Source organism: Pelobates fuscus, chromosome 4, assembly GCF_036172605.1.
Source record: "Pelobates fuscus isolate aPelFus1 chromosome 4, aPelFus1.pri, whole genome shotgun sequence".
In the NCBI taxonomy this organism is placed as follows: domain Eukaryota; kingdom Metazoa; phylum Chordata; class Amphibia; order Anura; family Pelobatidae; genus Pelobates; species Pelobates fuscus.
In genome coordinates, this window is record NC_086320.1 from 204,452,844 (window position 1) to 204,478,838 (window position 25,995).

The following is a 25,995-nucleotide window of genomic DNA, read 5'->3' on the forward strand; positions in this document are numbered from 1 at the left end:
ACTGCAACAAAACCTAAGGAGCTGTGCTTCTTTGTCAGATTTCTATTAACATTCATATTGAGCATAAAATATGTGCACAGCAGGACCTGACCTGAGCTATGTGAAGAACTGGGATGTAGTGATCTGGCTGTTAGAGTGAGCAAGCTGCTTTCCTATGTACCAGTGAATGAGAATGTTGGGCATTAAGAGGAAAACCATGCGTGGGCTGATCTAATGCTGACAATTAAAGTAATTGCAGTAACGCGTTTAATGTGGGGAAATATTGTGTGTTACTGTGTACTGTACCTGGTATCCCTCTCTCTCCCTCTGCAAGAAAAAGGGGCGAATATTTTTTTCTGATAATTATTTATTTATCGATAAAGAGTTGCAGCATGCACTGAATCTTATAAATAAATCATTTGCATTAATAACACACTACTGCACTTAAAGTGGAATTAGCGCTAGAAGAAATGTCAGTGAGGAAAACAAATCTAGAGACTAAACATTGCATATCCGTTTCCATTATACAATAAAGGAAACGATAGCTTGATCAGAATTATCAGTTCTTTCCTGCTAGCGTCTCGTTTCTAGGCGATAGCACACTTGTCGGTTTGTATCCTAATCGGTTTTGTGATGACCGGTCGCCTCCCCCCCCCCACCACCAGCTGTTCCCCCCCCCTCCCAGTTCACTCTCCAGTCTGCACACTGGCCATCTAGCTCTCACAACCTGTGCTTGACAACCATCCTCAGCAACAGCATCAGCACCAGCATCCGCCCAGAACACACAGTTCTATACATGGAATGTCTGCAAAACAATTAGTTCTCCTTCATCTCTTGCTGGGGAAAACATACAAAGCCCCTAACCGGCAGCCAGGACATAGTGTGCCAGTTTTAGGGCAAGGTAGCCATTCCCCCTCCAGCTGGATCACTTTAAAGCATGCTGTGGCATCTCTGTATCCACTAGTCAGCATGCAGCAGCTTTCATTTCCCCAGTGAATGTGATGGTCCCCAGAGAGAGCATCTCCCAGTCCAGTCCCCTGGGGGTAGCTGAAGGTGCCCAGGCAGGAGTTGCAGTGAGCCTGGCTGCTCCACATGACGGTCAGTGTGGGTAGGTAGCTGCTCTTGGCTGGGATTCTTGCACTGGTGGTGGCGGTGTTACTACTGGGAACTGTGAAGTAGGAGGCGCCATTGACAGAAGGATTGTCAGGGGTGTGTGTGTGTGAAGGGAGGGGGAAAGACCCTGATCCTCGAAGGAAAACAAATAGAGAAGAGAAGAAGAGGCTCCTGGCGGAGAGCACGCTGGATACACGCTATGCTTCACTTTCACTGCTCTCCCCTGTCCTGTGCCCACCTGCCGTTGGCATGCCGCCCAACTAAATGATACAGCACTGCCCCTGGCCGCTGTCTGTCTCGCCCCCCGGAGAGAGGATACACCGTGCCCTCCTGTGTGCGCTCTGCCTGTGATTTTGCCTCCGTGTGGCCCTCCCTGCCCGGGGGAGCCGGTCCTCCCTGGGATGAGAGCGGAGTAGGCGGGCGGACCAGCTCCATCGCCCCTGCAGTCAGTCAGTCGGTCGGTCCGGGCATGAAGAGGCTGAAGAGGCAGTGGAGGAGCCCGGTGCGCGCTCTCCGTGCTGCTGCTGCTGAAGGTGCGGGAGCCGCTGCCGCAGGTGCTGCTGCTGTTAGTGGTGCTGCGCCCGGTGGCTCCTGCCCCAGACCTGCCGCTCACATGCTGCCTCCTCAGTGCCTACTGCTGGTGCTGGGCTTGGGACTGGGACCTGGTTTCGTTTGTGGATCCAGGGGGACCACCATAGAACAGCCAAGCAACGGCACCTCGCTGTCCATCATGGGCTTGATGCCCCTCAGCGAGACGGTGGCCAAAGGGAGTATCGGTAGGGGCATCCTGCCAGCCGTGCAACTGGCCATCGATCAGATCCGCAATGAATCCCTGCTGCAGCCTTACTTCCTGGACCTGCGGCTCTATGACACAGCGGTAAGAGGGTCACCCTGGGCATTTTGCTACCTGTGGTTGGGGTAATAAAGCTTCATACAGGTTGGGCTGCTAGATGGTGCCCAGGACTAGGGGGTCAATGTATGTTGGGGAGATATGTGTTAAGGGTGTATTAGGGGAGATGTGTGTTGGGGGGCTGTATGTGGGGAGATGTGTGTTGGGAGGCTGTATGTGGGGAGATGTGTGTTGGGAGGCTGTATGTGGGGAGATGTGTGTTGGGGGTGTATGTTGTGAGATGTTTGTTGGGGTGTGTATGTGGGGAGATATATGTTGGGGGGGTCAATGTATGTGGGGAGATGTGTGTCGGTGGATGTATGTGAGGAGATGTGTGTTGGGGGCTTTATGGTGGAGGAGATCCTTGATGAGCTGATACAATGTTATTTTTTCTGTTGCATTTAAGTGCTGGATGGGTATGCTTTGGCTTATTTGTTTTTTGGTAGGGTGCAGCTACAGAAGACAAGGACAGTGATCATGTACAATCTCCCCAGGCACATGCATAGTACATCTATCTCTATGTGATTGCATGTACATGTACTTATTTTTACACGTACACACGTTCACACATGTATAGTGTTTCCACTCGTATGCATCTCTATGCCAACCGTGTCTTTTTATTGAAATGATTCCATGGATTCATTATAACATAGCAACAAGGCACCATTGCTTTTCTGAGTGGGAGTAAGTACAGAGATGGGGAGAATGCAGAGAATGCAGCACATCCTCTTTGTACCAGTTAAGCATCAGGATGCTGCATAGGTGCATGCTCACCTTTATTGACAGAATCTGCATGACAATCACTTGCATCGGTCTGCTCTCTGCTAGGAGTTAATCTGATGGCTTTATAAACAATACACAACGTTTTACACGTCACTTGTGTTCTATAATATTTTTAAAGATATGTTTGCAAGCCTCCATCCCCATTTCTCCAGCACATCCTTATAGCTTCATTTCAGCTGGCTGAGCAACAGATGCACTTAAAATGTCTTTCAAATACAGCTTTGGGAAGCAGTTTTCCACTAGCATTCCTTTGAATAAAGAATTACAGGAAGCTTTGTGATATAAGTGTATCTTTTATTTGCTTTAGTGGAGATGAAAAATAGAGCCACAGGGTCAGGTTAACACTGGCTTCCCACTGCAGGTTCCATTCTGCACATAAGTAAATTAGACCTTCTAGGTGACATTATCTCATGAATACTGATTAGGATGGCTAAGACTGAGCCCCAGCACTCTTACCATGCATTATTATTTGCTAATGTCATAAATTATTTGATATGGGTTTTCAAATTGTTTCATAGTATACAATAATACACAATACAGCATGGCTAGTATTTCTTATTTTAACAGCATATAATCATCATTGGTTTACTGGGAGTGCCAGCATCCTAAGCTTTGGCTAGGTCTGACTATTACTACATATGTTGCAGAACATACAGCTAGATATATTGTAATGTTGAAACCATTTTAACAGTAAGTGTCTAGATACAGTCCAAAAAAGGGTACATAATGTTTAGTCCCTTTACAGCTCCTTGTTGAATGATCTTGAGGAATCGTTGAAGGCAATATTTAAGATTACAGAAATAAAATGTGCATATAACATTATTTTTTGTTCCTTTGTATTCTGAATGTAAATGCATGTAAAAGCTATATGCCATAAGATTTAGATCATTTAGATGTTTGAATGCACTACAATGCATTAGTGTACTGCACTGCTTTAGCTACTATAAGGTGTAAGCTTATTTTAAAACTTTAGTGATCAGATGTGGGGCTTATTCTGTCTTTATCAGACTCTCGTTTGAATTTGTCAAGAAAGATATTGGTACTGTCTGGTGATGCTCCATTAAGATAATATGAGGGTCATTTTGAAGAACATGTTCAGTCCTAGTGTTTTAATTGAGGATCTATTAATGAAAGAGTTGGTTCTAAAGAATTAGTAGCACATTTGCAGAAGGTAGGCCAAAACAGTTAAGCTGCAAATAAATAAAATAATCAAGCTCTATATTCTCCAATTTTGAGATTATTTTTTTCTGACTCAGCTATTTTGGCCTACATTTGGCAAGTTGTTTATCATGTCCCTATAACTCACTATTTAACAAATAGGCTTCTTTAGTGTGAATAGTGCTTTCGATCAATTTGTTGTTTACGGATTTATTCTGATTAAAATTACATTGAGATGGCCGTGAACATGAGAAAGCACAAAAATAAATATTTGATTGCAAGAATTCTTTGTACAAAACATGAGGATGAGGGTAAATTGAATTGTTTTGGAGCCATGGTAACCTGGATACCATACTTATAAAATACCTATAATGACAATATTTATAATGTTGCTGCTTTTGTATATATTTTTTTCTGTAGTCCATACATTCTTGTCATGATCACAAAGAACCGTAATATGACTGCACTGTTGATTGCACAAATGCCTGAAGATGGCAGTCAATTCTTGTTGAGCAGCTTTATGCTTTTTCTAAGGCAACATCTTGAAAAAAGAGAGCAAAATGCTGTTGAATTGCATTCACTTTGTAATTAGGATTTTTAAAATCTAACACAGAATGATTTTTTTCCAACTTACCTTAGCAATCCAGGTACATGCATATATCTGCATTGTGTACAATGTTAGCGAAAAGGTTAAACTATTTAACTTACTGTAGGAATTAATGAATGCATTGCATAATAATTCATTATAATCGGTTTGTTTCAATGTTTGGAATCATCTCATGCATACACAATGTTGCAATTACTGTGAATCTCAATTTGTTACAAGGCATGTAACTTTATAATAACCAATGCGCATATTACATTTGCACTAAAAATCAATCTCTTGCTGAATGAATCTACCAATGTGGTATACTGCTGACTGATGAGATGAAGAACATAATTCTGCATGTGATGTTATTGATTTAATGGTACTTATAATATTAATTCAAATATACGTTATGTGCAGTGACTTAGAATATAGAATATAGAAGATTCATGCATGATATAGCAATTATGCCAGTAGAGGCAATTTAGATAATTCTAAAATAGCACCATGTCTGGTGCAAATTATTTATGCATTTTATTTTTGTTTTGTATTTTTTGACAGTTTTCTTCTACTATAAATATATATAAATATATATATATATATATATATATTGCATTGGTTTTAATGATAATTAGAATATGTTTACTAAAAATATGAATCCACTGCACTAGATAAATTTTCCAAATTTAAATATACACACATGCAGATATATGGCTATTTACACAGGATATAAAATAATATTTGGGTGTGTAGGAGAAAGTCTATAACACTTCACAATAAATGTAGGTATGTTTAGCTAATTGACATGTTATAATTATTATATACCGCCATTAAAATTCTAAATGGGTAGATTTTAAAACATACAGATTGCATTCATTTCTTGGTTACCAATTAGAATCAAAATATAATAGGAGAGTGGAAGATAATTTTCTGCATCAATAATTAAAAGCATTGTTCTTATTAATTAATTAGTACAATGATGGATGGATGAGACCATAGCCATGTACTAATTCTTTAAACTAGTCAATCTTGTGTTTTAAGTTAGAGTTTATTTAAGAGCATCAATTACTGCAAGATTTAACACCTGTCCCTCATTGACTACTTCCACATGTAGCCAGCAATTAGGAAAATGTATTCCATGAATAGAATTTAATTTGAGGGATTATTAGGTACCCTTTCGGTGCTACGTGGTAATTCATGCCATGGAAGAAAGTGGTTTGTCTTGGTTTCCTTCATCAGTTGTGTCTATCATGTTACTTGTCAAGAAGTAAATATTTATGGTTTGGAATGTAATTACTGCAAATAAATGTAATGTAAGAGAGAGAGAGAGAGAGAGAGAGAGAGAGAGAGAGAGAGAGAGAGAGAGAGAGAGAGAGAGAGAGAGAGAGAGAGAGAGAGAGAGAGAGAGAGAGAGAGAGAGAGAGAGAGAGAGAGAGAGAGAGAGAGAGAGACAGAGACAGAGACAATTTTTTTTTATTATTATTTTTATTTTATTTTATTCTGCAGTGACTTCACTCAAAGTCTTTGATTACTTTCTAGTTTGCACACCAGGAATTGTTTAATATGACCAATTAGCTGAAACTGTCTAAAACTATACGTGTGTCACTCTTCTGTCTATCATTAGAATAGGTATGTGTCATGTAATACAGAATTGTTGAAGGTCATAGGTCACTCTACAAACTCCTATTTAAAGCCATTAATCCTAATAGTACGTTTTTATGTTAAAAACTCATCATGGGGCACTATAACAATGAAGTAAACCCAAGGAAACAGTAACAAGGATGATGGAAAAAAATGATAATTTATTTAACTTAATTTGCTCTTTTAAACAAGTCTATATATTATGGTCTCCCCTGTAATTTAAATATACACCAATTTTAACTAAACTGATTGAAGGCAGAAACACAGAGGAAGACCCAAAGAGGTGTCAGTTTCAAATGTAGATCACTTAACCTTTACTATCTTGAAAAATATAAGTAACTCTTGTAAAAATATTTCCACAAACATGGAAAGATACAGGACATCTACAAGAGTATTCAATATGTGTACTTTGGTGCTAATGCTCAACAGACACTTTGGCGGTTTCCTTATGTCCTCTAAGGTATGTTTGGCCTTCAAAGGGACAATGTAGCCTCTGTAACCATTTCATCTAATTGCATTTGTTAAAGTGCCTGTAGTCCTCTGGCACTGTCCCTCCATTCAGTGTCACACCATTTTTAAGTAGCTTGACACTCAAATAGTTTTCCCTGGCCTTCCATAACCTCACCATGCTGAATGTGTGTATGAGGCAGAGATTACACAATTCCTTCTATCCATAACAATTTATACCAGCAATGGGCAACAAATATATCACCAAAGGGTGAAAAACACAAATAGTAAAACAAATTTAACAGTGAGTAGTACTTAACTTTAGATTACGGATGACAGCCTCCCTAGGTCGTTACCCAGAAACAACCTATATCATATATAGAGAACCACAACAAACAATTCTAGATATGGCTGTGTAAATCTACAGGAAATACATAAAATGAAACATAGTGTGATATTGTTACAACACAGTTTCGTAATGCGCAGCAATATTTGCACTTGCGCATTACGAAACTGTGTTGTAACAATATCACACTATGTTTCATTTTATGTCTTTCCTGTAGATTTACACAGCCATATCCCGAATTGTTTGTTGTGGTTCTTTATACCAGCAATGGGCTGAACGAGGTCAGCTAACACTGTTAGCCAATCACAGCCAAACTTTGCTGCTCAGGTTAATGCTTTCTTATTAGTCCAAGCAGCACAAAGGGAATGGGCAGCAGGACTCTCATTTAGCATTAAAACATTAGAATGATTTAAAGTCGCACTGTCACGCCATACTTACCTTTGCTCAACTTCTTTTCTTCCTATTTCCTACTCTGTCTTTCTTTTTTTCATTTTGCATCTATTTATAACTAAATATATAAGACAAAGTACAGGCATGCACAAGTGTACAGCAGTGTACTCATCAATGACATCGGCTTCTGGTGCTGAAGTGCCAGGAGCTTAAGAAGACCTGCCAGATGGCGGATCCCGCAAGGGATAGGTTTATGTCATCAGAACTCATCTTTCCTTGCACCCCCTCTCCTCAACCACAGGACCCACAGTGGTAATATCACTGTTGGGGGTCTTTCCAAATTTAGCAAATTTCCAAGATGTGACATATTTGCTTTAATGTTAAATGGAAGGAAACTCCAGACACTATAACTGCATAAATGAGATGAAGAAGTTATCTACAGTGTCCCTTTAAGTATAAAATGAATTCAAGGGTATTTATCATTTTAAATGACTTTTTATAGACTGATAGCGATAGCTGGATTAACTATAAGGCCCAGGTGGTATAGACACTATGAAGGATGCTTGATCTAGCTTAGCCCCATGAATCATACCTATATTAAGCTATATACACATCATTTAACTTCCTTTAAACTGGGAAAATGGTTTCTAATTTCATTTAGACCACTTCACCAGTAGGAGTCCCTGGGCAAGACAACTCATGATATATTCGCCTAGCTCAAATCCTCATGCACTGTAAGCTGTTTGAGCAAGGCCTTCTTCACCTCTAAATAAACCCTTTCAATAAGTGTAACGCACTTCAAAATATGTTGGTGTTTTAGAAATGTTAATAATTAGAAAGGCTGAACGTGATGGACACATCTCTTTTCAGCATTTGTAACTATGTAAATAATAATTAATATAGATAATTACTATACCTATGTTACTTATAACAGCGATGGATGGATGTGAGGGGAGATAAACTGTGAATCTGCCTAAGGCCATGTGGATTTTAAATCCTTCTCTACAGAAGTGTGATTTCAGCTTGACAACTATATTTAATACATGTGGCATGTTTACTCACAAATAGAGACATTTGGTCATTTTACAGGCACTTTAGAAATTATTGATCTCACAAATGCAAGTATATTCTCAAGAGCAGGGACTTAAACCAGGTTAATTATAATATAGGGTGTTTAAAAAATCCTCTTCTACCTTAAATGCAAATTATTCTGAACCTGTCAGAAATGTTCCAAGACAATGGATTCTTTGTCTTTTTCTAGTACTATATGCCCATGTTTAAAAAAAAAATAAATAAAAAAAAAAAAAAAAAAAATTATATATATATATATATATATATATTTGTGTACGGGATTATGAAAAGGGGCGTACATTCCAAGTAGGTTTAGTTTTAACAAATAATAGTCGGTTGAGGTGTGCCGAAACCGACGAGAGGCTAGGCCTGTAAAAAAGAGGGCCCGCCTGGTTATAATGATATGTGAAGAGGGTGTGGTGGGAGGGGAACTTCCGGAATCGACGAAGACAGGTGAGTAGGGGTTTGCTGGGTTTATATATGCCTAAATCCCTCCCACAACTTCAGGCATACGCCTTCTATTTGTGTACGGGATTATGAAAAGGGGCGTACATTCCAAGTAGGTTTAGTTTTAACAAATAATAGTCGGTTGAGGTGTGCCGAAACCGACGAGAGGCTAGGCCTGTAAAAAAGAGGCCAAAAAGTAAGTAACGTTTATATATTTATTAACATCACAATAATAAACATTATTTAGACATACTGTGAAAAGCGAGTCTGATCTCTTTCTCTGGGTTTGGAATGTACCGGTTATATACTGCAGATTTCCAGCGTCCCATTTTCTTTATTATGTGCGATGGGACATGATTACTTGAAGCCGTGGTGGCTGCTCCGATTCGAAACGAGTGTCCTGAGAAGGAGTTTGGATTGAGGCCAAGTTTAAGTAATAATGAACGTATGTATAGCATGAAGTGTTTTGTCGTGAGTGGTTTTCCTTGTAGGGACAAAAGCGGCAGTTCTGGATTCCTAATCTGCTGACTTAACAAGTTATCCAGCACCTGGACTGGGCAACACTTAGACCCTGTAGGGAAATACTTAACCTCCACGGGGGGGCCTGTTTGACTTGTTTTTGTACGGGGAATAACTAATATATAATGATCATTTATTTTGGACAAATTTTTCTGTTTAAGGCAAGTGTCTGTGTCTGTTATTTTTTCTACTGAAAACTCTTTGGGCCGTAGGAATCCGAAAAAAGCCAAATAAGCTGCGGATTTAATTATCAGATTAGTAGGGCAATCAAAAGGACCTTTATCTAAGAGCTCAGAGATCTTCTCAAAGATGTTACTATCAATTGGGAGTCTCTCAAGGGTTTTATGGTTATTTAGTCTCTGGATACCTTTAAGAACGTTTTTAATTGGGTATGTGGACAAGAAAGGGGTCTTATCGGGATAGATAGTAAGCATGAAGTGTTGTATACCTGTTAAGTATAGTTTGATGGTGTTGTATGCAAGCTTTAATGAGATGTGGCAAAAAGTTGAAAATGCAACCATAGTTTCTACTGAAAATCGATTTATTATGTTAAAGTTGCGTACAAAATTATTAAACATTTCAAATGCCCTATTGTACGCTTTTTTTGTGTTTGCCGATAACCCGGCCTGTGCTAGAACTCTACCCTGGGCCAATAATTGATCTAAAGCATGATTAGATCTGCGAACTGTGGGGGAGTTTTGGGTTGCTTGTTCGCAGTAGGGTGAAGGCGGAAAAATTCCTGAAAATTGAAACGTGACAATGCGTCAGCAGCGTTATTGAACATTCCTGGAACATGAATACAACAAATGTAAAACTGCCAGTTTGCTGCTAACCAAGTGAGCCTTCTTACTAACTTCATGATAGACAGGGACTGAGACCGGCCTTTGTTAATTATATTGCAGGCTGCGATGTTATCCGAAAGACACTTAACCGCTTTACCCCTCCAATTTTCACCCCAAATGTGTGCTGCTGCTACTATGGGAAAGATTTCGAATAACGCTGAGGTTTTGTCGAAGTTATCTAGTGTGTTAGTCTCAGGCGGCCAACTGTCATATACCCATTCGTCCCCAAATATTGCTGCGTACCCGACTGAAGCTGCAGCGTCTGTCCAGATAACTGGAGAATCGTCGGAGATGGGAGGAATGAACAATGACCTACCATTCCACGAGGACAAGAATAGTTTCCACATTTCTAGGTCAGCCCTTGCTGAATTGTCTAAATTGATCTTAGTGTCGTCGTCAGGGAGGCCGTGTAGTAGCGAGAGTAACCTGGAGATAAAAGATCTGCCTTGCGGGATAACTCTCATGGCAAAGTTAAGAGAGCCCAAGAGAGACTGTAATTCTTTCCTGGTGCAAGACCCGAGGTTGGTGCAGGTGTGAATGCAATCTAAAATCCTATCCACCTTGATTTGAGGGAGGCTAGTTTGCATGGATACAGAATTGATCGTGATCCCTAAAAAGGTGATTTCTGTATCGGGACCCTCAGTCTTATTTGCGGCTATGGGAACACCAAGTTCCTCAAATAAGGAGAGTGCCCTATGTAGGCTGAGCGGTGTGCAGTAGTGAGGTTCTATATACAGAAAATCGTCAAGGTAGTGGATTACTACTGGGCATCTGGACTCGTTGAGTAACAGCCAATTCAGGGTCTCTGCAAACAAGTCGAAAAGTTTCGGGCTACTTTTTGAGCCAAAGGTCAGCCTGGTTGCAAAATAATATTCCCCTTGCCACTTGACCCCGTGTAGGTGCCAGAGCGACTGCTTAATAGGTAGCAGCTTAAAAGCATTCGAGATATCCGTTTTGCTCAACCAGGCTGCCTTACCGAGGTTGACAATGGCTTGAATGGCATCGTCAATCTTGGCGTATTGCAGTGAGAAGTCTTCGGATGGAATAAGGGAATTTAAACTTGGGGAGGTGGAAGAGTGCGGTGCAGAGAAGTCAATTATTAACCTCTTTTTGTCGTTGAATTTACCCGTGGCTATACCTAAAGGACTCGTTCTCCAGGACGTGAAAGGTGGTGTGGTGAAGGGACCTATCATGAAACCATTTACCACCTCTTTGTCGAGGAGATGTTTTAGACTGGCTGGGTCGGATATTGCCGACTGCAGGTTGGGGCATTCTAGTGTGCCTGAAGGGAGTGCCACAAAACCTGTGTGAAAGCCTTTGGTGAAACCGGAGATGAGAAAGTCCGCTAATTGAGAAGAAGGATGTGCAGTCAGGTAGCGTTGCAAATTTGGTACATTTATTGGAGTAATTGCCTTTTTCGGAAACAGTTTGTTCGGGCACATCGTTTTTGCGTGTGCCCTGAAACAGACAGAACAAACGTGGAGCAATCTACATGCGCTATAACTACATCCCCCTTCATTAAAGTTATTACAAACCTGCGTTTTCCCGAGAAACACTATGGGTCTGCCTAATTTGTCCTTCATTTCCCTTTGACTAGAATAGTCTGGGTAAGCGAAACTAGTAGACGGACTAACTGCGGTACTAGGACAAAAGTTCGAAGTATGAGAAGCTGAAGCGCATATTGCACATGCTGGTGTCTTAAGCCCGGCGAAATGCCTACAAAATAATTCAGTGTCCAACTGACTCCAATCAGTGGGAGTGTTGAACTGTGCCAGGGATGCGGCTGATCTGGCTGAAAAGGACTTGTGGTAGTCGTAGAACGCATAACCACCGTACTTGTAGGCTAGGTCCACCAGCTTGTGCAAATATAAGTCCAGCTCTTCCCTACGGTACGGGAAAGCGGAGCAAATTACGTCTCTATATAATCCAAAGGCTAATACGAACTCGGGAATATTAAGTTTTTTATTAAGCCTAGGGTCCCTGGCTTTCATCACTACAGATATATCTTCAAAGGTGTAAGCCCTGTTCTCGATAACATCCTGTGATGCGATGAGGAGGGAAGCTAAGTTAACATCCTTCCCTTCTATTATGTCCCGTCTAAGGTTTTGTGGGATTAAATGAACAGGATTAATGATATTAGACTTTTTGACAGGAGTAGTAGTGGCGTTACCTCCTAAGTCGGACTCTGGTTGTACCAGAGGAACCTGAACTTCCGTAACGCCGGACCGACCAGAGGCTTCCAGGGTATCTAGCCTGGTACTAATGCCGGCTACAGAGGAGACCAAAGAGGACATCATGCTCCGCAGTTCAGCTAAACTATTCTGTATAGAACCGTCAGAACTAGGGCCTGGTGAATCCTCCGCAATTTGGGCGTTAAGCAAACGGAAGAGTTCAGCTTTCCTGGCTGTAGCCGGGAAGGGAATATTCCTCCTATTCAGCTCGGCCGTAATCTTTGGAATAGTCCAGGATCTGTAGCTGGATGAGGCACTAGGCTGACTTGGCTGGGAGCTAGATCTGGACGGAGTGCTTGCGACTGATTGTTCATCGTCTGGAACCGAGGCTGTTGACATGCTACGGCATGAGAGGAAACATAGTGTTAATTTTTTTTTTTTTTTTTTGTTTTGTTGTGTGTGTGTGTGTGTGTGCTGGTTGACTAGCTAGTGCCACCGTGGCGAAGCAATTAAACTAGGTTGGTGACTGGTGAGGCCCTGCTAAGTGCCAAGTGGCTTGAGAGGCTCTATCTATGAGTTGGCGCGAGGGGATTTGAGGCCACTGAGCGTTGTGGCGGGGTGTTGGCCTCTCGGTGAGAAGTAATCATAAGACAGACTGGGGGTGACTGGTGAGGCCCTCTCTATACAAAATGCGAGGCGGCTAACTATGATTTGGCCCGAGGGGCGTAGTACCTCCGAGTTGAGGATGGGAGTTGGCCTCGCGGGACCACTAACCTAGGCGAAGAAGCCAGGGGAAGATTACCGCTATTGGGCTCCTGAAACCCTAGCAACCAGCAACGACTAACTGGACGGGGAATAGCGGCGACTGAACGTGCTCGTATTGTGATATTATTAGACTTACCTGCACGATGAATTAGTGACAGGATTAACTTAAGATGACCTAGAGCGTAATTTACACTGTCGGCTTGTACTGCTGACGTCCCGAATTGCAGAAAAATGGACACAGGTGATGTTAGATAAAATAAAAAAGAAACAAGCCAATTTTTAGTTTATGAAAAATTTTTTTACCGACTCCTATTAGTAATGAGCAAGGTAGGAAGGAATAACGTAGTGTAGGAAGGGAAATATTACTAACCAAACCGTAACTTGTAATACAGCTTTAATTTGCAGAACGTATCCTGGAAGAATTACCCCTGTAAATTTTAAAACAAAGCATACAGAGGAGACCCATGAATTTAGCAATCAATAAAGAAATTAATTTAGCAAGTAAATGAAAATATACACATACTAGGTTTAACCCATTTGTATATACCACAACAACTGCTAGTGAAATTCAAGATATGGTAATGTGTAGAATTTAATGTAACCCAAATTATTGCCAATCTGTCACCATGACTCACTATACTAGACAAAAATACCTTCCTGTTACGCAGAAACGTTCATGTGCTTGAAATTGGTTGTAAATTAGAATGTTATATGTGTTTAAAAGCATGCCACTCTAAGGATAAAATAACTAGTTTAGTACTACCAACATAGACCGAAACTAACGAGAATTTGAGCCTAAGAATAGCGTTATGGAGGATAAGTGATTGTACTGCCGACATCAGATGCGTAGTTTGAACGGCGTTTTTGAAACGTGAGTAAGTGATATTATGAGCTGTTTGTGTTAGCCGAACGCGAAAGCATAAACGACATGAATTAATCTAACGGAGTGGACTTACAGTTGTCGGGTGACTTTACTGATGCCAGCGTTCTGGTGGAAACTGCGCTGACCGGCGGGCTGTGCGAACGTCGCGGACGAATGACGTCAGAGGGTCTGTGAAGCGGAATGAAGGCGAACTTCCGGAATCGACGAAGACAGGTGAGTAGGGGTTTGCTGGGTTTATATATGCCTAAATCCCTCCCACAACTTCAGGCATACGCCTTCTCTATATATATATATATATATATATATATATATATATATATATATATATATATATATATATATATATATATATATATATAATGTAAATAGAATAGGATGGCGCAGAAGTATGGAGAAAATAAATTAAACAAATGAATGCAGCAACCTACAAGGGGATCTGATACAATTCACCAAGTAAGAAATAAACCATAAAAAGTAGGTGCGCAAAATAGGTATATCCCTTAAACAATAAAATGTGCAGAGCATGCAAACTTGTCATGCAATTAGCTATAAAATCGCAGATATATACACATATTGGGAAAACACCATATATCAAGTGACTTATGCAGAATACACACTGATAAAAAATAATTAATACTTGCACAGGTCTGCTCAGATGGTCCAATCTGAAAATATAAAGAGACACAGACCTAGTGCAATACTGTTGAAAGAGATAAATTTATTCATAAATAATTTATCTCTTTCAACAGTATTGCACTAGGTCTGTGTCTCTTTATATTTTCAGATTGGACCATCTGAGCAGACCTGTGCAAGTATTAATTATTTATTTTTTATCAGTGTGTATTTTTCTGCATAAGTCACTTGATATATGGTGTTTTCCCAATATGTGTATATATCTGCGATTTTATAGCTAATTGCATGACAAGTTTGCATGCTCTGCACATTTTATTGTTTAAGGGATATACCGTATATACTCGAGTATAAGCCGAGTTTTTCAGCACATTTTTTGTGCTGAAAAACCCCAACTCGGCTTATACTCGAGTCTATAGTCTGTATTATGGCAATTTGCATTGCCATAATACAGACAGGGGCTGTCAGAGAGTTTACTTACCTGTCCTGCAGCTCCTGTCAGCTCTCTCCTCCTCCGCGCCGTCCGTTCAGCACCTCGGTCAGCTCCCAGTGTAAATCTCGCGAGAGCCGCGGCTCTCGCGAGATTTACACTGGGAGCTGACAGAAGAGCTGCACGGACGGCGCGGAGGAGGAGAGAGCTGACAGGAGCTGCAGGACAGGTAAGTTACAGCTCTGCCAGCCCCCCCTCCTCCCCCCCACTGAACTGCCAATGCCCCTGGACCACCAGGGAAGGAGAGCCCCCCTCCCTGCCATAGATCAAGCAGGGAGGGGGGACAAAAAAAACAATAAAAAATTATAATAATAATAATAAAATAAAAAAATAATTAAATTAAATAAATAATAATAAGAAGTAATAATAAAAAAAAAAATATGAAAATAATTTAAAAAATAATAACATTGCCCACCCCCCACCAAAGCTCTGCAACACACACACACACACACACACACACGCACGCTGCACTCATACGCACGCACGCTGCACTCATACGCACACACACACACACACACACACACGCACGCTGCACTCATACGCACGCACGCTGCACTCATACGCACGCACGCTGCACTCATACGCACGCACGCTGCACTCATACGCACGCACGCTGCACTCATACGCACGCACGCTGCACTCATACGCACGCTGCACTCATACGCACGCTGCACTCATACGCACGCTGCACTCATACGCACGCTGCACTCATACGCACGCTGCACTCATACGCACACACTGCATTCATTATACACACACTGCATTCATTATACACACACTGTAAATAAATATTCAATTAATATATTTTTTTTAGGATCTAATTTTATTTAGAAATGTACCAGTAGCTGCTGCATTTCCCACCCTAGTCTTATACTCGAGTCAATAAGTTTTCCTAGTTTTTTTGGGTAAAATTAGGGGCCTCGGCTTATATTCGGGTCGGCTTATACGGTACCTATTTTGCGCACCTACTTTTTATGATATATATATATATATATATATATATATACATACATACACACACACACACACAATGTCCTATAAATCTTCATAATTAATTATTTTTAACCTTGAAAAAACAAACATTTCATAACTGCTAAATCTACATGTACATCTACTTAGCATAAATACAAAATCTTTAGCCCTAATTTAGCACAGTCAGTCCCACAGCAATGTCTATTGATCTGAACCAGCACTATTTCAACAGATGGTTGTTTTACGTTTTGATGGAATTATGATTAACTTTTACCTTGCTCTATTTTATAAGTATTGTAAAGAAACGCCATTCTTTAATTTCATACTATAACACTTGTATTAATAATACAATGTTTAATTTTATGTACTATTTTACTCCCTTTTGTTAAGCTGTAAGAATTCGTTTTTGCATAATTTTACTAAAAGATTGACGTGGAGTCAAAAATGCATACATTTGCAGGAAATATAGGTGTTCTTTTTCTTAATAATTTTTTATTAGTTAGGAGAAGTGGTCATATTTTTACGATTATGGGGGTCAGCAGTATCAAAACTTTGGATATCAAAGTGTTTGAGTCTCTGAATACATTTACCATTTACATTTTAGAATTTGCATGCTAGACATGGTGTACCAGTTTTATTTACAAGTCATGTATTACTTCCAGGTAGTGTTGCCAATATTAATTAATGTACAAAATAAACCTGTGGGTGTTTTTATTTTTTTTAGAGACAGGTCTCAAAATACTAGACTAGTGCAAAAAATACCTTGGGCTGATTCTTCCAAATCAAATTCCTCTTAATCCACACCTTTATCTATTAATTTGTTTGGCATTTACCTGTGTAGTCTTTTTTAAATGAATAAGACTTCACAGGTAAATCTTGCCTGGATCAATTTATTTGGGTGAGGATTAAAAGGAATTTGATTAAAATGAACCAGTTCAAATACATTTTTGCTCAAGTCTACCAAATACAGTAAGCTAATAGCACACAGTGAGACAGGAAATATGTTACTGAACAAAAGGTGGATTATAGACACGCTGTTAACTTCTCATGTTGCAAACATTTTCCAAATTCATATATTTTCATGGCATACTATGCCAGCTTCTCCCCTAAATTATAAGTGGTTCCTTTATTAGCCCATTAAATGTAATATCCTTCTTTGGATCAATATGAAATGTTTGGTGATGCCAAAATAGTTTTATTACATGCTTTCTAGAATTGACAGTCCGTTATTAAAAAAAAAATCTTGACTTCCATTTTTCTAAATAACAGTTAATGCATTTGGAATTGTACCAAAGAGAAACAGCACAGTCACGATATATTGAACGACCAGAGCACGGACTACTCTAACCACAGCCAGTATCAGTCTTATTGTGAATCTAATAAAGATATTCTGCCCAAAATGTCTTATTTTAATGGTGTATCAATAAATATGCATTACTATAAGGAATAGACCATGTCTTTCTTTGTAGTTTTAAAAATTAAAGCAAGGGCACAAATTTGGGCATCCACATAGGCATTAGATATACATGAATTTTCTCTACACATTGTTGTGCAGGGATAACAAATAATACCAATAATAATGTAATATTACAAATTTTTTTTTTTTTACATAATGTATTCATCCTTTACAGAAATACTGAGTGGTTAAATGATGTGGTATTCTATATCATTATCTGATCAGAATTAAAACAGTGTCTGAAAAGTTACAAGTGAAGCGCCATTTTGTAGTATACAGTTATTTATGTAAAAAAATGATTAAAATGTCCTGATTGGGGACTTAATACATCATGCAAAGTATCAGAATGTTTTATTCAGTTTGCTCAGAGAGCCCTTTTTCCCTTCATTTCTGCGACTGATAGAATGCAACCATGCAGTTTAACCTACAAATAAGAAAGTCTCTAATTTCCAGTCCCTCTGCACAAATGTAGATGGGCACAAAGAGACCCTAGCAAACAATTTTGCTTCTTAACCAAAGTTGATGAAAAGGGAAGGTATATGTGGCTTTATGGGCTAATTTTACTTTTGAAATTCTTTGAGTGACAAAATAAAAGTTATAACATGTACATACAAACCGTTGGGTGGGTAATGGCTTATGAGTATTAAAATATTGATGACAAGATATAGATGGAAAAAATATCATACTTTATACTTGGCATGGGAGCGAGGCAGAGATTGTGTCCATCATGCTATTGTTGATAAAGGGACCCTACCATACAGGTATTGATGCACTTGATTGTAATCCGCAATTAGCTATTTGCAAAGTTTTGATTGGGCATTTCAAGGATTTTTTCAACTCCACAAATAACAGGAACTGGATATATATCCTGAGGAAATATATATCCTGGTCCTGAGGAAAGTTCGGAACTTTGAACTGAAACGTCAGATTTTTACCAGCGAACAACCTGAATAAAAGTTAAGTTTTACTATTTATCCTACACAAGTCCTTGGAGTGCTATCATTTCCTCATTTGATATATTTTTGTGGACAAGCATCAGGGCCCCAACCAATTTTCTACTGGAGTGCAGGTATATATATATATATATATATATATATATATATATATATATCATTATTATTATTACCTAGTTACAAATTTGATGGTGATCGCAGGTTGAGAATATCAAATATATATTAAAGGTGAAGGGAATCACCAGTGTCTTTGCACATTTATGTATATATTTGTGTATTTTTTTTATACATATTTACCAATTATATTTGATAAACAAATGTTCAGTAAAAACCTTTGGCACACGGTAAAATTCTACTTTTATTTAATAAGCAGTCATGAGTTTATCTTTGTTCTCTGAATAAAGTTTAGTCAGCTTGAAAGATACAAATTTCTCATATTTGACAGACTACTTTGTCCAGTGTGTATAGGGATTTATAGCAAAATATGTCAAAAAGAAGAGCTTTAATCAGCTTCCACTTGCTGTACCTTGCCATTTCCCATTAGCCATCACTCGCAGAGGCTGTTGGAAACAGACATATTCACATTTAATGAGCAGTAGAGGACTCATGTCATCACACTTGTGAGATGATCTATGGAGGATCTCATTCTTACAGGTTTTACCATAGACCCCTGATTTGTACAAAATATGACATGATACCCTGTAACTTTTTGTACCAGGAGTTGGAGAATTTAAAATGGCAACATAAAAAGTAGAGCATCAGGTAAGTCCAGCTCTCTCATGTGTCTTCCTCTAGGAGCTACTGTGAAGACACACATTTTATGATTGATCAAGTAATAGTGACTTAAGTTTCCAGACTAACTATGTTATGTGAAGTAATCAATAACAATGTGATTGGTTATATTTCAAAACATTGCCCCGAGTTTTTTCGTTCTTACTTTTTTTTTTTTTTTTTTTAAGTGCCATATATAATTGAAAAGAGTAGGCTAAGGAGCCATAAACTATTCAATTAAATGGACACTGTAGGCACCAAACTACCGTTACCTTAATGAAGCTTTTTTGGGATATTTGGATTTACATTCTAAGGGGCTGTTTATGATGCATTCTGTTGTGGATTGATATAAATTATTTTAGCAAACCATGAATTTGGTATAGAAGCATTTACGTCACTACTACTCAACCTGAAAACGTTATAGACCATTACCCTGAGATTGACATGCCATTAAATGTAATTTTTTTCTGTTTATTCCTTTTATACTTTATATACTTAATGTTTATGTTTACCATGAATTATAAGAAAACATTCTTTTATTTCTTTACCATAGTGCTGACAACACAGGGATGTTGCAGAGGTCAGCAACATTTTTAAGGAGAACTGAAGATAGCTTCACATATAGTGATGATCTGGTACAGTAATTGTTGTGTTTTCAGCTGGCAATTATTCTCTTAAGTATCATATTAATGCAACTAAGGGTTTTATAGATATACCCTCAGTATCCAATTTAAAGTCCAGTACAACCGAATAAAGTCTAAGATATTCTACAATTTTGTATTATTTATATTGGTCTTGTAAAGTGGATGTGTGTTTAATCATTTTATCATTAGCCTATTCCGTAAACAGCTGGTTAGTTGTATTAAGTTGTCAAACTACATACATATACATTCAAGAAATTACACCAGCTCAGCTAAAATATTTATTTATTTCCATTTATTTTGCTATTTTGTTCTCTGTATTGGAAATGAAAAAGCTGTAAAGACGTGGTTTAGTAAATGCAATCCTTTGACTTGACTTCCATAGTAACAACCAATTTGACAAACCCAAAACAAAGCTCAGAAGTGCTACTGTAGCTCAAATTGCTGAAAAACGTAATGCTGGCCATGATAGAAAGGTGTCAGAACACACAGTGCATCGCAGATTGTTACATATGGGGGCTGCATTGCCACAGACTGGTAAAAGTGCCCATGAGGGACCCTTTCAACTGCCGAAAGTGCCTTCAATGGGATGTGAGCATCAGAACTAGACCTGGGAGCAATGGAAGAAGTTAAGGAATAAATTGTTATTTAATGTGAGGAAAACATTTCCACTAATTTAAACAATCATTAACAAACTGTAACATTAACATATCTAAAGGCAAATTTAAAATCTTGCCCCATGCACAGCAGCTCAGAAAAACTGTCAGGGTTATTTGAGGAGGAAACTGTGCAGCTGTAAGACACATTTGCCAAATTCTTAAAAGAAAAATCCAACTTAGTGGTTTTTTCAGGCTTGGCTTTGCTTTGACCTAAAATGTGCGATTTCCTTGTCAGTTCTGAAAAATTCCCAAACCGTAACTCTAACCCTATCATCAAGCAAAATATGCAAATAGAGAGAGTATAGAATGTGTGCATATATTTGCGTGTGTGTACATATGTGTGTCTGCGTGTGTATTGCTCACACCTTTAAGGAATATAATGTGTTAAAACTGTTACTTGTTAACAGTTAAATTATACTCCTCGATTATGTCAAATAGTCTTATGTAATAAATGTTACATGAATGTATTTGACACTGCTTAGACAGCAGTTTTAGATACACTTGCTGCTCACAATTCAGCACATTCTCAATTCACAGGTGTTTAAATCAACAGAGAATACATTACTGTGCATTTTTGTTGTATTATGCAAATTTGAATTGTTGAAGGTCAAATACCTGAATTTTAAAATATGCATGCTACTTTCGCTTCATATAGTTTATGCTTAAATTTTATTTTACTGTAGAGCTTAGCAGAAATAGATGTAGTGAATGTACAGATTATGAAACCCAGGTGTATTCTGATCAAGCACTCATGACAGCAAAAATACAGTATTTTGAATTAATAAAAATGTACTAATTATACAAAATACATAGAGATCTGCCAAGGTCACCCCTACTGCAAGACAATTTTTGAGGCCAGCCACCCCCTACATTCTCTCAGTTTATGGTCATTGATCATGTATCCAGATACTGAAGATGTGAGGATCGGACCACAGACCTGCTTAAACATGAGAACGTTTGGATCCACATGTTGGACATTTTGAGCCCAAGGGGCTTTAACCCCTTCAGGACGGGTGACGGACAAGGTCCGTCATCCAGGGGATACCCTTGACGGATGACGGACCTCGTCCGTCACGCGGTAAAATTAACCCCAGATTGCCGCAATCGCGGCGATCGTGGGGTTAATGGTGCTCCGGTCTGCCTCTGTATTAGAGGCAGACCGGGAGCACCGGATCGGGCTGCCCCAGTACATGTGCCCGCTCTGACAGCATGTCTGAGCGGGCACATGTGCTCTGCATACTCACCTCCGCCTCCCTGCACTTCCGGGTTCAGTGTGAAGTGCAGGGAGACGGATCTTCAGTGATCCTGCCCCCTGGTGTTAAAAAAATAAAGTACAATTAAAATCCCACCCCCCTTTACCCATATTAATAAAAAATTAACCCCTTCCCTGCCAATTGATCACTGGCTACAGTGATCAATTGGCAGGGATTACATTTTAATATGATCTGATTTTTTTTTAACCCTCAGGGGTTAAATTTATTTTATTAATTAATTTAAATATTTTAAAATTATAAATTTATCTAGCTGGGGAGGGTGGAAGTTAGTGGGGAATTGGGGGAATTAGTATTAGGCTAACTAGGGGTTAACGTTAAAAAAGTTTTAAAATAAGCTTTAAAAAAAAAATCTGTAAAAAAAAAAGTTTTACGAAAGTTTAGGAAACTTTAAAAAATTAATAAGCAAAACAAAAGTTTGTGGGGTAGTTTGAATTTAAAACCTGCGAAGATGCTTGGAAATTGCACATAGGCCCAGCGTCAAAATTCAAAGTTCTGTAAAAACTGATATGGCTTGGTCTCCAATATGCCACTGTAGCTTCACAAAATAGTGCCAAAGACATTCATTGGGGATGTCTTTTTACTCAGAAGACTTAGCTGAGCATAATTTGGAGGTTTTGAACTTAGTGGCACATATGAAATATACAAAATGCCCAGCAAAAATGCAATCCGTATGTCAAAAAATGCACAAAATTATTTTTTACCACATACTTTGGCATATATTGGTGAAAAAATGGGGGCATGCTAAGGCACAATATGCACCTTATGATATACCCTGGAGTGTCTACTTTTACAAATGGTAGGCCTTTGTGGGGTTTTTTTGAACCGTCAAACTGTTATAATACCCCAAATGGAAGCATAGGCTCATTAAATCCGTCTCTCAAAATTCTACTGTGAATACTGAAAAGGACAGGTCTCCTGTATGGCACTGTAGCTTCACGAAATAGTGCCATAGACATACAATGGGGGTGTCCTTTTACCCAGAAGACTTAGCTGAGCATAATTTGGGGGGTTTGAACTTAGTGGCACACATGAAATATACAAAATGCCCAGCAAAAATGCAATCCGTATGTAAAAAATGCACAAAATTATTTTTTACCACATACTTTGGCATGTAATGGTAAAAAAATGGGGGCATGTTAAGGCACAATATGCACCTTATGAGATACCCTGGAGTGTCTACTTTTACAAATGGTAGGCCTTTGTGGGGGTTTTTGAACAGTCAAACTGTTATAATACCCCAAATGGAAGCATAGGCTCATTAAATCCCTCTCTCAAAATTCTACTGTGAATACTGAAAAGGACAGGTCTCCTATATGGCACTGTAGCTTCACAAAATAGTGCCAAAGACATACAATGGGGGTACCGTTGTACTCAGCAGAAGTAACTGAACACATAATAAAACTTTGTACAGGAATAGCACACACCAACTTTACAAAATACACATGAGAAGTTCTTTGTTATACGTTTGTGTGCGAAAACCCCCCAAAAACACAATTTTACTCCAATATTTAGCAGAGGTTGGCGGTAAAAAGGCTACGTAGAAAGTGTCAAAACAACCTTAGGTAAATAGCCTGTGGTGTCTACTTTATATAAATATATACTTTTGTGTGGCAATTTTGTTTTCTTTTATGGCCATTAGGGTTACAAGACAAACATACCAAATTCTAAAATCGCTCCACATTAAAATTTTATTTTACTCCTTGTGCTTTGTGACCTGTAACTACCAAAAAAAACTTAAAATCCCAGACACATTATATATTCTGTAAATCAGAACAAATAAATGAATTTATTTTTAATTACTTTCCTTAACCTGCACTAATTAGGCACACATTATGATTGCAAAAACTGTAAAAAACAAATATTTTTCATTTTTTTGCATTTTTCTGTATTTTTTTATAATAAGTAAGCATTTATATATATATATTATATATATATATATATATATATATATATATATATATATATATATATATATATATATATATATATATATATATATATATATATATATATTATATCAAATTAAAGCCCTTTCTGTCCTTTAAAAAACAGTATATAATATGTGCCGGTGCAATAAATGAGAGAGATGCAAATTGCAGTTGAACGCAAACAGCAAGAAAATGCAAAAATTGCTTGTGTCATTAAGCGTAAGTCAAGCTTCTGAAGCTGTGTCCTTAAGGGGTTAACAAAAAGGATTTTCTCCATTGCTTATTAGAAGAAATATAGGATGATCTACTTTGCTATATGGGACTCTATGCTAGATCTGCATTCCTAAATGTAATACTAAATGTGTTTTGTTATGTCGCTTGATATATTTTTTTTTTACTCTCTGTGCATTGTTTTGTACCTTTGATTGCAGCGTTTGAAAATGAGGTGTCTTTTAGCATGCTGCAGTACAAAAATATCCAGAATATTGCCTAACTACCCTGCATCACAACTAGACAATCTCAGGCATTCTCACAATGCCAATTCTGAGTTGGAAAAAATTAGATCATTATATATGGATTAAAAAAATAGTAAATGATAAAAATTAATTTTATAATGATTGATAGTGATCTTTTTCCATTTGCTATCTTGTATTAGTTAAATAGAAAACAGGAGTTATTTTAAGTTGAAAAAAGGGGATTTTACAAAAAACTGAAAGGAAAACGTCAGTGGGCAATTAACAATCCACTCACACCTTCCACCCTGAGAAGAACAAAACTTTCCCACATATCCAGTCTGTAGTGTGAGTAACCGTCCTTCAGTGTGGACAAAATACAGTGTCCAATAAGTTGTTACCAACTGTGCCTTCAGGGATAGCAGAGATAAGCACACTGCAAGACTCCAGGTAGGGTGAAATCACTACAATGAAAGTTAAAATTCCATTATTAAACAATAAAACATAAAAATATCTTACTAGCAAAATTAAGAATTTAATGATCACAAATAGGGTTGGCAACTTAGCACTTACAACTCATAGGCTAAATTGAGTATTTCTGTAGAAATAGTGTTCTGACAAATTAAACAGACTGCAGTCTTAATGATGGATATGATGGACCAAACCCAGGATTCATTTCATAAGATGGCGTAAGTGCAAAAATATGTCAAATAATGATTTTACCCCCCAAAAATGTATTCCTTTATTTCCTACAAGCAGTTAAAAATAATATATATTTTTTTTAAATGATGATACCACCCTCCCCCTCAAAAAAAAAATATTCCTTTTATTCCTACAAACAGTTAAAAATAAAACTTTTAAAAACTGTAAATTGCTGATTCTAAGCTGGTGTTTAGTGGCAATGTCTAACAGAAGGACACAATACTAACTGTAACCACCAGTCTCACAGTTATGAAGGAAGCAGGCTGTCACAAGTTTGTGTGAGTGCCACAGTGTAAGTTGCTAGACAAGAGTAACTTTTTTTTCCCCCTTTTTACTGAACAACACCCAGCTGGTCCGTCTCCTTCAAAAGCTGCAGTCCAAGTGTCCGGAGGGGTCTCCATATATACAATTAGGTATGGTTGGAGTTTTGTTATTTCAGCTGTTTACCAAAGAAAATTAAAGTTACAGTAAGATAATGAATGAATGAATTGCAGTGTCTCTCAGATTAAATTTGAGGGTATTCAAATCCAAATTGGAGAAAGGGCTTAGGAAGTACAAATCTTTACTATGTAGCCCCCTTTTTTTTTAAGGGACCGAAAGTACATAGACAATTGTGGGCTATTCCTTTGTTATTAAGCAGGTAAAAGGTCTGGATTTCAGTACAGGTGTGGCACCTGCATTATGAAGCTGTTGCTGTGAACCCACAACATGCAGTCAAAGGAGCTCTCAATGCAAGTAAAACAGGTCATCCTTATGCTGCAAAAAAACAAAATCCATCAGAGAGATAGCGGGAGCATTGGGAGTAGCTAAATCAACAGCCTGGTACATTGCAAGGCACTGGTGAGTTCTGCAACACAAAAAGGCCTGGACATCCACATAAAACAACAGTGGTTGATGATTGTAGGATCTTTTCCATAGTAAACAAGAACGCCTTCACACTCTCCAGGAGGTAGGCATATCATTAACCAAGTCTACCATAAAGAAAGACTTAATGAGAGCAAATACAGAGGGTTCAGCACAAGCTGCAAACCATTCAT

At 38.4% G+C, this 25,995-nt stretch overlaps 1 protein-coding gene across 1 annotated transcript in view; it reads left to right on the top strand.

Annotated features, from left to right (window-relative positions):
* Positions 1-955: 955 nt before the first annotated feature.
* GABBR2 (gamma-aminobutyric acid type B receptor subunit 2) overlaps positions 956-25,995 on the top strand; it is a 630,870-nt gene continuing 605,830 nt past the window's right edge. Inside the window, exon 1 of the mRNA XM_063451858.1 lies at positions 956-1,969. Coding sequence (XP_063307928.1) covers positions 1,562-1,969 — 408 coding nt within the window. The 5' untranslated portion in view covers positions 956-1,561. The remainder of the gene's footprint in view (positions 1,970-25,995) is intronic.